The 14,795-nt window shown below is 46.8% G+C and overlaps 1 protein-coding gene across 2 annotated transcripts in view; it reads right to left on the bottom strand.

Moving 5' to 3' along the window:
• Positions 1–14,795, bottom strand: part of MAGI3 (membrane associated guanylate kinase, WW and PDZ domain containing 3) — a 70,428-nt gene that overhangs the window by 1,768 nt on the left and 53,865 nt on the right. The window contains exons 14-21 of one of the 2 annotated variants that reach the window (XM_075442955.1): positions 13,769–13,961; positions 12,375–12,560; positions 8,620–8,805; positions 5,019–5,121; positions 4,796–4,922; positions 4,140–4,283; positions 1,795–1,933; positions 431–520 (exon numbers count right to left, since the gene is read on the bottom strand). In XM_075442955.1, coding sequence (XP_075299070.1) covers positions 471–520; positions 1,795–1,933; positions 4,140–4,283; positions 4,796–4,922; positions 5,019–5,121; positions 8,620–8,805; positions 12,375–12,560; positions 13,769–13,961 — 1,128 coding nt within the window. In that variant the 3' untranslated portion in view covers positions 431–470. The remainder of the gene's footprint in view (positions 1–430; positions 521–1,794; positions 1,934–4,139; positions 4,284–4,795; positions 4,923–5,018; positions 5,122–8,619; positions 8,806–12,374; positions 12,561–13,768; positions 13,962–14,795) is intronic. The other variant, XM_075442954.1, reaches the window with a different exon arrangement.

Below are 14,795 nucleotides of genomic sequence, written 5' to 3'. Positions count from 1 at the left end.
AAACAAAACAAAACAAATCTCTAAACATTTTACAAACATGCATACTACTGAGGCACCAGGATGTCATATGAAATGTTCAATTTAAAAAAGATTATGTAGTGGCATACTCTCGAAGTCTTATTTACTCAGTTTCCTATATTGCACTGTTCTACAACCACCATACGGATCCGATTTTGGAAAAACACTTTCTGCTTCGAATGCTGGCATGATCTCTGCAGGACTGACACAGTCTTGTGCCAGCACAGCTTTAGAGCCTACGCAGCCGAATTGCAAAACAGAAATCCCCTGACCTACACTGTTAACGTAAGAAAACCAAATGAACTGAAACTGTTATGCTAAAAGAAAACTGAAAACAGTGAAAAGTTGAGGTTATTCATAGCTTTGCACTTTAATAATAGGAAGAGATGAAACACGAGACATGCAGATTTACCAAGTCTTTAAGGAAAAACCAAGAAAAGCACTGAAAGCCCTTAGTGTTGCTCAGGTTTCACGTAGGGACACAGACTGGAAGGAGCCAAACCTGAAGGAGGAAGAGAAAAAGCCCAGAACTACATACCAAAATCACAGAGTACAGCAAGCAAGGTTTCAATCAGAAATGCGTGATTACCAGCAGGACAAGAGGCAACTCGCCACCGCTGCTGATCTAATCTACATTGCTTAACCTATCTCAGGCCCCACTGTGGACGGAAGCCTGGACCAGACGGTCTCCAGGGGTTCCTTCAGACTCTCCTATGATTCCGTGTTTCTGCCTCAGACCCAGGAGATTTCTGTGAACAAGAGGGCCAGGAGCGATTCCGACAACTACCGCGCAGCCCTCGCAGCGCAGGACCAACCCCATTGACCACCGCTGACACCACACCACGCTCACCGAGCTGTTAGGGAGGGGGGAGCTGGAGGGGCCCTCGCACTGCCTGCCTCTCTTCTACCTTGTAAATGCTGATTTTACAGAGGACCTCAACAAAAGTGCATCAGAGCACGAGGAAGACTGTATTTATCTTTCACCCCTGATGACAAGGTGACTCAGTGCCAGAGACAAACCCAGCTGGCCAGGAATCCAGCAAGATGGCACAGAACAGCCCTTGCCGCTCACAGATGGGCTGCTGCCGAGCCACGCGCCGACTCACTGGGCAGGGTGGCAAACCGGGATGTTAAGGGCCATCTTCTAGCTCTCAGGAGGCAAGAAATGGAGAAACTGCTGAGCAGATTTTATCCCTTGAGTGGATGCCAGTTGCTGCCTGTAAATGACTGAACACAACCAACTATTTGGTAGTTCAAACTGCGTGTTTTAAAATTTTCAAAGGATAAACTCATGGTTGGTCACTACTACTGAAAAGCTGTCTCTCTCCCTGCGTTCCGAAGGTTTGGCTTTGAAAAACAAAGCATTCCATAATTCAGAAGGCTAAAAACAGGGAAGTAAATCTGTACAGAAATAATGTTCTTAACAATATAGACATTTTGAACTGAGTACTGTATGAGAGGATTTTTAATTTCAGTTAAAAGGCAATCAGGGTTAATTACCACATTTGTATAGGAAAACTTAATCAGCTTGGACAGAGCTGAGAAACTTACCGCAATTACAGACACGCAGTAATTTCACGCTGTGTAATATTCCTGGGTACGTGTCGTGTTACTTTCACCAAAAATACTCCTTATATTTTAAAATGAACATGAACACCTGCACAGCTGTCAGAAAGGCAACTGCTAACTATTTCAGCGAACAAGCACCAAAGCCTCCTCCGGCGGCACGCCACTGCCTTGGGCCCTCAAAACAAAGCCGCACTGGAGATGACGTACCGTGATCTGGTATCAAGCCGGTCCCTGGTCTCAGCAGCAGTAAAACTTTATTCCCTCCGGCCTGAATCAGCTCAATGGCTCGTGTGTGAGTGATTCCTTGGGTGGGTTCTCCATTAATTTCAACAATTTGGTCACCAACCTGATGAGAAAAGAGCAACCAGGTTAGTCTTTGTGACTCTCTGACACCGTAAAATGATTGTTAATTTAGAAAGGAAATTTAGAAAGAAAAAAACCAAAGAAGAGATGCTTGTATTTTTCCTCTCATGCTAAAATCCACTCAGCAACACCACTCCACGGCTGCCAATGCACACGACGCAACGCAATGCTCTTCATGTGGGCCCTCTGCTCAGCCAGCTCAATAGAAGATCTCAGGTGACCTCCATTTATTTACAAGTGATGAGACAGATACTGCCACGTGCTCAGATGTATTTTCTTTCTGGATCACTGTATGGAGGGAGCTTATGGATGAACCACGTCAAACCTGGCACCGTGTGCCTGTCTGAAGTCCCATGAACCAGGTCAGTAACACAGCAACTCCTCCACACTTCATGCAGAGCTGAACGCTACCATGGCAGAGCCGGTTTTACGTAAGGAAAGGGTGTTTTATCCAGGTAGGAGAGATCCCCACTGTGCGGTTATAAGCCCTAAGGTCCCTGAGGCAGGTCAGCAACGCGCAGAGGTACCAGGCAGGTAATTACAGCTCACCCTAACTTTGCAGGCTGCTGGCAAGGACCTGGAACAGCACCCCAAAAAGGGCCATGAAACCTGCTTCGCGATGCAGGCATCAGCCAAGGGATGTCACTAGTGCATAAAATTAGTAGCTTGAAGAGCCCGTCTGGGCTTTGCTAAACAAACCATCCCTGCCAAAGGAGGTCACTGGCTGGTTACTCATGGGACAGGACAGGACGCGGCACGCCGTGCCCCCCGCCATGCCCAGCTGCCATGCACTGGGTGAGGAATGCCTCTTCACTGTTTTCGAGCACAGTCAGAACATGTCAGCATTTTCCAGCTGAGGAGGGAGAAGCTGGGCGACACGAAGGCTGTGAACAACCTGCCGCTGGACCAGCGCAGCCCCCTGTGCCCCGAGCTGCTGGGGGGCACACGGCGCAGCGCCCGTGGCCCGGCTCCTCCGCTGCCACCAGCACCAACCGCAGGTGGACCCCCGTGTCCCACGGGACATGGCCACCCACCACCACAGCAGCTGCACCCCCTGCTCGGCAAGGGGCTCGGTGCAGCTGGCAGGAGGGGGCTTTACGCCCAGCTGCGGAGGGCCCACGGTACGGAGCGGCGTCAACGTGCGGGAGCTGGAGGGCCTTCAGCCATAGCTCGCTACCACGGCCCCCTGCGACCCCCGGGGCATGGGTCAGCTGCTCAAAGCACAGCGCAGCCACCTGGGAGCCTTTTGCTTGCTCTTGCCTGGAAAGCAAAGCCCTGGAGCTTAGTGTAACACCAACTGAAGGGGCAATATAATAGAAAATATTAGTACTAAATACTACACTCATGTAAGTCTTCTGGAGCATGAGGGAAAAAAGCTAATTACTGTAAAGAATTAGGATAATAGAATTATATTATACTTAGATACAATACTTAGAATTTCACATCCAATTAAGCCCCAAAGTAGTCCCAACTAAGTATCTGTGTCAGTCTTATTCTGCAAACTATCACACAAACAGAGGCCGAGCACTGTGCCAGCGGCCGTACGTGCCGTGACGCACCAGGACTGCACGTGGGATGGCATCTCACGGGCACCCAGGGCAGCTCCACGCTCCAGCCTCTGGAAACAGCCTGGGCAGCAGTCACAGATTCTCACGTACCATCATTCTTTGCCACCGTACCCATATATTTTGCTTTTACTATAGTATTTGAAAGCGAATTCCTTACACAAACATAAGAATTAACACAATATCTTTGAAAAAATTTAGGCTTCTATCTTCAAACACTGCACAGAACAGCAAAAGCGCGATGTACACACAAACATTCCTTACAAATTCACTGACTTGGGCAGCGATTCTGCTCTCAACTTTCTGCTCCACTGCGCAATTCTTTGTCTGGACTCCTAAAGTATCCCGAGTAACTGCTGCTCGCGCCCTGGGACATGTACATTGCTGTAACTCAAGCAGGGGTGTTTGTGAGAGCTGTTTGTGTATTCCTCCCTTAACAGCCTACCACCACGGCATTTGCTGGCACTGCCCGGTAACAGCTGGAAGAAGGGCAGCTGTCCCCATGCTGCTCTGCCTGCTGGGACCCTGCACTCGTGAAAGAACAAAGTTTGCTGCCACTGCAGGTCAAATAATATGTCAGAAGGCCAACTCAATCAACAAAAGGATTAGAAGAGACAAACTCACATGTACTCTCCCATCTTTGACAGCTGGCCCATCTTCAGCAAGCCGAAGGATGAACAAGCCCATGTTGTACTCCTTTCCTCCACGAAGGCTGAATCCAAACCCTCTAGGGCCCCTTTCCAACTCTACTGGGAAACAGCCAGGATTCTGCGCGGGAAGGCAGAGGAAAAATAAGATGAGGACCTGCAGGCAGATTTAAACCTTTGTTTTTCTGGAAAAATGCCTCACATAATTTCTGTATCTTGAGAAACGCACCATCCACGATTTAAACTGAATTCGTCACAACTCATGTGTGACTAGGTGTAGTCATTCTCAGTCTAAACATACAGAACAATTTTCCTCCTAAGTTTCAGATATGCATGAAATTTCTTTAAGAAATTTTGCCAAAGGGTCTGTAGTAGCCCCGTTGCAAGCATTTTCTGTTTCTTTTATAATTATAATGAGTATTCAACTATACTAAGGAGATAACAAAATTTAAAACGCTAGCAAAAACATTCTGTGAAACACTTTAGTGCATTTTTATACGCAACTTTTCTACACGCATCTGACAGGGACACGTTCTATTGTTCTGCTTTTGAATACTCTGTGGCAATGCTGCTGTAGTGTCTTGATGGACGAGCATTTGGCGTGTCTCTGCACCTCTGGAGGGTTACCTGTACCTGGGAATGACGGCTACCGATAACCGAAGCAACGCCAGCATCGGTTTGTGTCAAGTGCTTATGCTCGGGCCAGGAAAGCCGGTAAGAATTGGAAACTTCTTTTCCAGCTTCAGCTTCCGTAGCTCCCCTGCACGGAGGTAAAAGGACAGGGGTGTTACCTTTGCATTAACAATCGCTCTGGTCAACGTTCTCAGCTCCTGTTGCTAAGCCCCAAGCTCTGTACCTGTCTGCGCTGGAGGGGTTGATCTGTGCTGATCCCAGCAGTCGGTGCTGCGCAGCCGGACTCTGCCTGGCCGAGTTTGTTCCTGATGGAGGACCACGGTGTTCTAAGAAATTCAGACAAAGCCAACAGTCAGACAGAACTTCCCCCAGACAAAGCTAGGCACACTCACCGCAAGACCATCAGCGCTGTGTCTGCTGTTCCTAAGGACACTACTGCCGCAGCATCGCGGGCTAGCCAAGCTCGCCGCAGTCACAAGGCGAAGAGGATTTTCCAAGGTCTAATGCCATAAGCCAGGAACCCAAGTGCAGTTCCTTGGTTCCATGGAATAAATTCCTAGGAATTTTATTCTTACTTATGCTGCTTTTCCTCAGAAAAAAACCACAGTTTTAACCAAATCAGACACGAACAGAAGGCTTTTAGACTGTCTGCAAGTTGGTAAAAACCAGAAGAGATTAAGGCTAGTCAGATCCATGAAGTTGGTTCAGCTAGTCAATATAATAAAATTTTGAAAGAGATTAATGTCCATTTGGGAACATATCCCTTTTTAAAGGTAAGGGGAGAATGAGGATCTGCAGGGGCAATGAGGATTCACAGGTGAAGACCCTAACGACAGAGGGAAACTCTTAACTCATTTAAGGCACAGCAGAGAGTTGGCTACGGGCCAGCTATAGGAGAGGTTACGGACTGGTCCCACCGCCGCACTGGAGGGGACCAGTTCACTGGCAAGGTTATCAACGAGAGTTTTAAAGTGTTTCACCTTCTCCAAAAGGCTAAGTGAAAATTAAAGTGTAATGTCATTTTAATAAAATCTTTTAGAATAGTTTAAGATGATTTTTCCTCCTGCACAAAATGCAGTGATTGTGCACTGTACAATAATGCCAGTGAATTTATGAAAAAAACATGTTCCAGGATACAAAATGTTGCTGTCAGTTAAGAGTAACGAACCACAGTCTATGCAAAAAGCTGCCTCTTAGCTAGAACCCGAAATGGCAAGTGGTGGCCCAAGATGAACTTATGTACTGAAATATAAACTAATAAACTCCTTTTCGTTATGAGGGGGGGCAAAAAAAAAATCCCAAGCACCCAAACTGGCGATGTTCCCATCCTCTGTTAGGTGCATCACATGACTGCATTTCTCAGCTAAGAACTAACAAACCCCAGTAAAACACACAGAGCACCCCAGCATCTCACGGGAAGGAAAAGAGAATGCACATCATTACACTGCATTTCTCAGGTAAGCAGACCTCAGATGTCCTTCACAGAACTGCCTGATGCCATTACTACGACATGCCTTAAAGAGGTTTTTCTCTAGAGACAAAATGTCAACTTTTACTCCTGGGTTATACTCGGAGTTTTAATTTAGAAGCACAAGCAAGAAAAATGCCATCTGTTTGTACAAATTCTCCAGTCTTCTCCAGCCTGCTCTCTTGTGTTTCTAGCTAATACATGACAAAAGCTGACAGGCTCCTGCTTTTGTGAAAAATGTTAAAGAATGTCTTTTGGCCCATGAAGTGGAATCCGTTTATTCGTATGAAAAGCAAAGATCACACATCCGTGAAAGCCAGGAGGGAGAGGGAAGGGGTACAAGGCAGTATTTTCATTGCCAGTCTCTGCGCTGAAGATGACGCACTGGGGAACAGCAAACTCTACTAGGGTTTACGCTTCGCCATGCTGAACAGCTTCTGGCAGAATGGGTGTTTTTCTCTTTGGAGCTGCACGCTGCAGCTTCCTCGGTGCCAACCACCGCCCTGCGAACCATCCCGGTGCAGCTCCCGCAGCCCGGCCGGGCAGGCGCCTGGAGCCCCCGCTAGCTCACATCCACGCTGGCTTCCTACAGGAGCCTGCTGCACGGAGGGCTGCGCTGTCAGCTGAGCTGTATTTCTCCAGCTAAATCAAGGACAATTTTAAGAGGCGACATATTGCCATTTCCGTGGAACAAGTTCTGCTTCTCTCTCCTTCACTGTCACAAAATTCTTTACATCTGAAACACACCAGCTCCGGCCCCTCTAAGCCATGTGTTTTTTTCTGACTGTCTCTTCAGTCTCATTTTATCACCCGCTACTGACCCCCCCCACACACACTTTGTTGATTCTTCTCAGCTTCTTGTTTTATCTCTAGATTTTGGCTCCAAATCTGTAATTGAGGAAGTGGGAAAAGCTAAGTTTTTACATAAAGTCCAGGTAAGGTCATGCATAAATATGGGACAATAATGTTACATTCAGAAAGCTTATTTTGAAAACAAAACTGATTGAGAGCTCCAGAGAAACAGATCTGACGCAACCAACTCAAACTTCAGTTGCATTATAAACATTGCTCTGGGCAACTGCTTTGAGGTGTGCCCCTTCAAACTGTAATTAATTACATTTGATAAAAATGAAAATATTAATAGAAAAATAACAATTTATAGATGTCTCTCTGCTTCAAGCATTAACAAAAAGGAAAATAAAGTCTTTGAAATTCTGTATTACATACTGAGATAGCATGTTAAATATTTGCAATGAATGTGAAATTAAAGAATGATCTGCTGGCTTTATTCACATTCTGGCTTTAAGTATTTGTTATTTAGAAGGTGAAGAAAGCCAGCTTTCTGGCAAAATAATGATAATGAGTTTTTAATTAAACCCACAAGCAGCAATCCAGAGAAATGCAGTAGTGAGTGGGGTTGAAAAACAGCTTTTCTGTTCAAATGATTGGATTTTACATATTTATAGTGAGCTGCTTGTGTAGGAACAATGTCATACTGAACGCAGTGTTGCAGGGGGGCTTTCATTAAAAACATGGTCTCTCTAACGATGGGGCTTTGCAGTCACAAACACCCACCCTGCTGCTCTGATGACACGGCAGTTGCGTGTGTGGAATTTGCTAGTAGCCAGGGAGGCTCTGCAGGAAAACCCTGAGTGAGGTTTGCATGGTGGGATGTCACCATCTTTCGAAGGGTATAGCTTTGGCAAACAGAACTACCGGATCTTTCTGTTGTATCCCAGGGACGCAGCATTAGGCATTCTGTGCATTTTAACGTGGCAGGAGGGAAAAACTCAGAGTGCCTAAATGGAGAGGATCTGGAAAGCACTTGCCCCTGCAGCCTTAGAGCACCCTAGCCCTGCCTGGCAGAGCTGCTCCAGCGCAGCCCGGGAGCACTGGCCTCATCCGGAACAGCGACTGCAGCAGCAAGAGACGGGCATCGTCTGGGGTGAGAAGATTTCCCCCCTGAGCATCACCCCGTGTCTGCTGTAGCTGCCCCAGGAGAGGTTATTTCTCTTTGGCTGAAGAACACAAGGTCTGCACAGGACATGCTTCCATGTGAGCAGCAGTCTCCCTCTCTCACACGAGAAACCATAACAACTTTTCTTACCCTGCATTGCATTGCTAATACTCGTATCTTATTTTTCAGTATAATCGCTTTGGCAGCTGTCTCTCTCTGCTCCACCTACCTTCAGCTCTTCCAGAGCAAATGGATGAGCTTCACTCTTTTTTTTTTAATTTCCAATCACCTTAAAACACTCCTTAAAACACTTCAAATGAATTAACTTCAGCAGTTACAGACAGACTCTGGCAGTGCGGTAGGACCCATCCACCTGCCGGGGCCACGCTCTCTCCTCACCTTCCTCAGCCACGACAGTCAGAGTCACCACGTTGCCCGCGTCCTTGATCAGCTGCACTATGCTGTCATGCGAGAGCTCCACGATGGACTGACCATTCACCGCCGAGATGCGGTCTCCCACTTTCAGCTTCCCGCACTGGTCCGCTGGGCTCCCATCTATAACTCGCCCGATCTTGTGAGGAATCACTAGGAAATCAAGAACAGCCAGAGCAACACGGTTAATATTCATGTCAGATACGCATCACCCAGACCCAGAACTGCCACAGTCATCCCAGAGACAGCTCCTGCTCCAAAGGGCGGCCCTGCTAGCATGAGAAAAACCGGCAAATAACAAAGAAACCTTCACTCAGTGAATGGAAATGCCAACCCCTGACAGCATGGCCTTGTCACATACAAGGTGTTGTGCCTAAAGGAAAACATGGGAAGGAAATGGGTCACATCTGCAAAAGGATGAGTAAGACCATGTGAGCCAGAAGCTCTCTGAAGTGATTTGTTTTGCCACTCTGTGTATTGTTTTCCATTTCATGCATAGACCCTGGAGCACTTCGTGGATCCAGAGACAGTTATGGACATCCAGTTTAACACAAGTCATTAGAAATCCGGATGCACAGGTTATCTCTTCCTCCTTGCAACCAAAAATTAAGCCTTAAATACACTTCAAAAGGAAATCAAACTTCCCCTGCCAGCGACTAACTTCGTACCCTGGTGAGCACCTTCAGCAGCGACCCTCAGCACAGCCAGGCAGCACAGCACGGTGCGCTACATCAGCTCTGCACAGACCCGTTCCCTGCTCCTGCTCTCCAAGGTGAACCTGCACCTGTAATAATTGCCTTGAATTTTAGCTAGCTCTCCTGGCTTGGTTTCCTCTGTTCGTCCCACGGTAACACTCTGCCCTGTGTACCGACTCCTCTAGAGGCCAAAGTAATGGGGTCAGAAAAGACAGAACAGGGAAAAGAGTGAATTCTACGGGAACTAGAAGGAAAAAAGACTGCTTTTAGTTGTTTTCTGAGGGCAGCACGAGGAATGAGAACTAGAAAGGCCCAGGGAGGGACGGATGCTCCAGCCGGTGCGGCTCCCGCAGCAGAGTCATGGCCATGGCCCCGTCCCTGGCGGCTCCCGCGCTCTCCCTGCCGAGAGCCGTGCCGGTGCTCGGGCAGAGCACGTTTTACGGTTCGCTGGCCCCAACACCAGCGCTGCAGATGGCACTTGGCAGCCAGCGAGATGCCACTGTGACGGGAGGAGCTGACCAAAACCTGGGGCAAAAGAGTGGCTCGCTGAGCTGCCTGCGTGCTGACGTGGCTCCGACAGAGCAGATCCACATCACATCAAAGCACATCAGTCAGCATCCTTTCCCATGCGTCTACAACAGCCTTTCATTCATCTGGATGCCTGAACGCATAGCAAAATTGGCTTCGTCCTTCCCAAATCCCTCACCAGGGCTCTTCTGCGCGGGAGCTGCTGCAACGCTCCTTTGTAACTCACTCCCAAATACCTCTCCAGACCGACCTCCACATGTCTCGTAACGCTCTTCCTGGTACCTCATGCAAAAGCCTGTTTGCATCTCCAAAACGTCAAGTGAGTTCGATGGATACATGCTTTCTGAGGTGGCTGCTCTCCCAAACATGCTTTTCTCTGAGGGGTTGGAGAGGTGAGAAACATTATGTGCTTGTCAGGATTATCAGCTGGCTTTTCAAAACCATGACAGCAAATCTGAAACACTTTCCCAGCGTCATCAGCCAACCAAGATTAAAAAGCTATCAAGAATTGTTCTAATGAGTGAGTGCACACAGAAGTTACTGTGAAGGAATAGACATTGATGCCTTCTAGCATCTACCACGAGTTTAAATTTTAATTACACTTCCCTTAATAGACTGGGTTTTTAAGTATTATATAAACCTAAGAGCCAACTGTGAAGAGTAAAGCACTGCAGGGTTGCAGGCTCAATTACTGAGTACTGGTTTCAAAATATCCTGGCTTTAGAAGAACACAGCGGCTTCATGTTAAACTGCGGTACAGAGAAGTTTTGCACAGCGCAGCCAGTGGATGCACCAGTGTCCCTATTTGCTGTGTGTCAGAAACAGCCCAGACCACAGGGGTTATGTTTCCAGCACTGGTACTCGTTTCAGTTGTCTTCTACTTTCAGTTCTAGTATCAAATAAACAGGGACTTGCAGCAGATCTTCAGACAAAAATGTTGACTGTAGTACAGTTATAACAGAATACCAATATATTATAGAATAATTCTGTTTATAATATTTTTTTCTCAATATCTGACTGACTAGACAACACACCATCAACCCACGGTGACTCTGACACAGGACACAATCACCTGCACAGCATCCGGTGCTGGTGGGTGACAGCTCAGCCTGCCCTTGCCACGGGAACCCAACAGTGGTGGGCAGCTCCGCACGAGGACCACTGCCGCTGCGCTGTCCCACCGCGCCAGGCGCTTCCAGAGCGGCTGCCTCTAACATTCTTCGAAAGGTATCGTCTGAGCCAAGACTGCATCATGGTCTAAATATATAGCACATGAGTTCAGCACAATGTTATTTAGAAACAGTTTTTTTCTGTGCTCCTGCCGCTTTTTTATTGTGCAGTAAAATGAAGTGGAAAACCAGAAAAAAGTGTCTGAGGCTGAATAAGAGAGACACGCACTTTCAAGCTGTCAATATGTCCATCCAGAAGCAGCTGAGGAAGTTTCAGAAGGGTGACTTACACCAAGGAACTAAAGGAACCAAGTAAGGATTTCAGGAGTTATCTGTACCTTAACGTTAGTGAACTGAGTTCGTTCGTCTGTGGGAGAACACAGTGAGCTGGCTTCTATTTCGAGGGCTGACACAGCTAACCCCAACCTGATGGCCAAGGAAATGATCATCCCAGAAAGATGATCCTGCTTGCCACAAAACACATCCAGTAGCCTCTGCCAGGCACTGCTGGGTAGGCAGCAGCCATCCGCACGAGGAATACAAACGCACTTGATTACAGTGAGCAGACCCGGCCCTGTGCAGGGGGTCACAGATCTTTCCATTAACTGAGCTGGGCTCCAGGGCTTCCTGCAAGCAGCTTCTCTCATTCACTTACACTCAGAACATTTCTTTTTATTTTTGCTTTTAACATTGGTTATTTGGCTGTTTATCTTTACAGCTATGCCTGAAGCCATGTCCATGTATCAGAACTTTAATACCAGAGCATGTACTTCTTCATTCTTTCTAGACAAACACCCTATCTGCCTGACAGTAACAACTTCATTGCTTTCTTCCAAGTACTGCAGTCTCTGCTTGCTCAGATCCCCAGAATAAGAATTCTACCCGAGTAGGTAATATAAAGCCAAGGTGGAAACTACGCTCCCATTAAAATGCCTATGAATTAATGCAGTGCAAGAATCTGCGCCACCACCACAGCCTGACAACTACCCACGTCCTGAAGATCGCCCTCTGACAAGTGCACACTCCTGTGTACGGGCTGGCTGTGTGTGATGCTTTCCCCCCGCTCCCCACTTCTGTCACAGCTGGGTGAAAAAGAACATAAGCGTGAAGCAAGACGGACCGAGATGTCTTGGGTTGGGCTGTGAAACAGCGTGAGTGAAAGTTGACTGCATCTACGCAGGGTGCTGTGCAGGCAACACCAGCTCATCAAAGAAAGAAACCCCTGAAGAAGCCCTGCTCACGCCTGCCACAGCCAGCAGCAGCTTTGGCACACACAGGCAGCACGCAGCGAGGCCGGGCAGCGACAGCGCCGCCAGAACGTGGCACTTACCACCAGGAGGAGGTTTGTTCTTCGAGGTGAGGATGACAAAGCCAAATCCTTCGTTCTCCTTCCGCTGCAGACGGACATCATAGATCTCTGGAGACTGCTGGTTTGCAAATTCTACCCGATTCAGTCGGGGAGAGCCGTCTTGCGTCAAGACAGGCTGCGACTCCTCCTCCTCCGGTTGCTTTTCCCCTTGCAGGTAACAGACAAACAACAAATAAGGAAAAAACGATACTGCTGTTTTACCAAGCAACTACAGCAAAACTGTACCTCTCAGTAACAGCGCCAGCATGAGGAAATGCTGTCCGTCTGGGAAAGAAGGGGGTGAGTTTATTAACAAGACAATTTGGATGAAATAGAAACCCAATGCAGGATAAAGCATTCAAGGGCCCAGACTCCTACACAGGTGTGCACAGTGATGCAAGGAAAGCCTGCTGCACGCTGGCTGCACACAGCCAGACTTGGCAGTGTCTGCACACTTTGTCAGTGCAATCTGATGCCTTTTTATAGTTAAAAAGAAAAAACATTGTGGCTTTTCTGCTTGCTACAAGTACAAGATCTATGGCAGAGATCCAGCTACAAACTACAACCATTGCTATCTTAAGTGAGAAACAACTGTTTACTTGGAACAATGGAAACATTTCTTAAAAGACAGTTTGAAGACTGAAACCAGGCTTTCTTTTAAGAAAACCTACAAAATTTTGGTCCTGAAGGCGACTATCTATCAGAAGGCATCTTAAAGAAATTGAGAGTTGATATTAAAAATACTTTTTCCTTTTACTTGTACATACTCAGAATTAATGGTTGAATAATGCAATGGAAAGGCAACACTGGTTGCTGCTCTGAACAGGGGACCGTTCTCAGTTCTCCTGAACCCCATCCCAGCTCTGTCATTCACATGATCAGCAGCATCGAGTCAAGGACAATAACCTTCTGTACACGGCCCATCTGGACACTGATCTAAAACCGCAGAATCACAAGATGCTGCCCTGAATCCTCTCTGGGTTGAATGTGCTTATTCTTGCTGTAGATGCCAAAAGACTTGAGAATATAGCATGTTGTACAGAAAAGAGATACTCAATTTGCAGAGCATTAGTGGCTGTTCTAACTAGTGTCTGCACAAAGGTTTTATGAAAACACCACTGCCATTATAATTTTCAGAGCTTTACCTGCGTGAGCAGCGCAAACTAGCAAGCACCAATGCATCAGCTTACTAAATCCTGCTTTTCTCCACTTACTCAGAATTATAGCTGACCCTTCTGAATCTCAGGCTGCTCAGCTCTAGTGCAGTAACTGGTAAGATTCCGAGCAGCTTTAGCTGATTTGATTACAAAAATATCAGTGTTCCTTTAGGCAGATCTGTGTCCTGCAGTACCCTCTCGGGACAGACAGACACGTACCACCGAAGAAGATCTTCCTCCGGACTGTAAGCAGCACCTGACCATTCCGTGCAGCACTGGTCATTAAGTCCAAAACTTGTTTGTGCGACTTCCCTTTAACAGGGACTCCATCAATACACATCAGCTCATCCGCAGCTCGAAGCCTGCCATCTTTTTCTGCTGCTCCCAACGGGATTATGGCTCCAATATAAATCTGTCAGCAGAGCAGAGTCAGGGGGTTTGAACAGCAGAACACGAACTCATCAGAACACGCAACGGTTGGAATCCAGGTGAATCCAGACAAGTGAGGGCTTTGGGGAAGATATTTTTAAAGATTATCTGACTGTCCAATTCTAAGAGAAACACAGCCAGCAAGTGTACTTTGCACAAGCTGACTCAGTGGATACAATCTGGGGGCTGAAAGCGTTTGGTAAACACACAAAGTTTGGGAGGACTGACTTTTAATTCTTATTTCCATGAATTCTGGAAGCATATTTGTCAGCTTGTTAAAAAGCCCAACTTTCGACATAAGTATACACTGTGTACTTACTACATATACATGATTTCTTAGACATTATTGGAATAAAAGCCTCTGCTATTTATTCCACTTCTTTTATTTTTTTTTAACCAAGACTAGTCAAGAAATAAAGGCTTTCAAAATAACTCAAACTTACTGCTGAAAAGTAAACAGTCCATGCTTGAAGGTTCTTCAGTGCACAGCTTTTGGTGATTAGATAATGAATTCAAACAGCTGCACTCCCTTTATCAATGTTGTCTACCCCCACCTCATAAAGTGCTACCAAATATAACACAATGAGAACACCACACACTATTTCATATGCTAGAATCACACTCAGGTTAAATCAAAGATTAAGAATAATTATGGCCAGCAGTTGCTGGAGGTTAAGCAATGGCAGGCAGATCATCTGCACACAGGGTTTATGACATTAGCTTGACAATCACCAACAGCTATGGCTGTTATGGAAACAAAGCACCACAAATGCTATAAAGTGCAACAGAAGTAAGATTGTTTCGTTTTGTTCTTCCT

The sequence above is a fragment of the Opisthocomus hoazin genome, chromosome 25, assembly GCF_030867145.1.
Source record: "Opisthocomus hoazin isolate bOpiHoa1 chromosome 25, bOpiHoa1.hap1, whole genome shotgun sequence".
In the NCBI taxonomy this organism is placed as follows: Eukaryota; Metazoa; Chordata; class Aves; order Opisthocomiformes; family Opisthocomidae; genus Opisthocomus; species Opisthocomus hoazin.
Note: the sequence above shows the minus strand (reverse complement) of the source record. Positions and strands in the feature narration are given on the sequence as shown.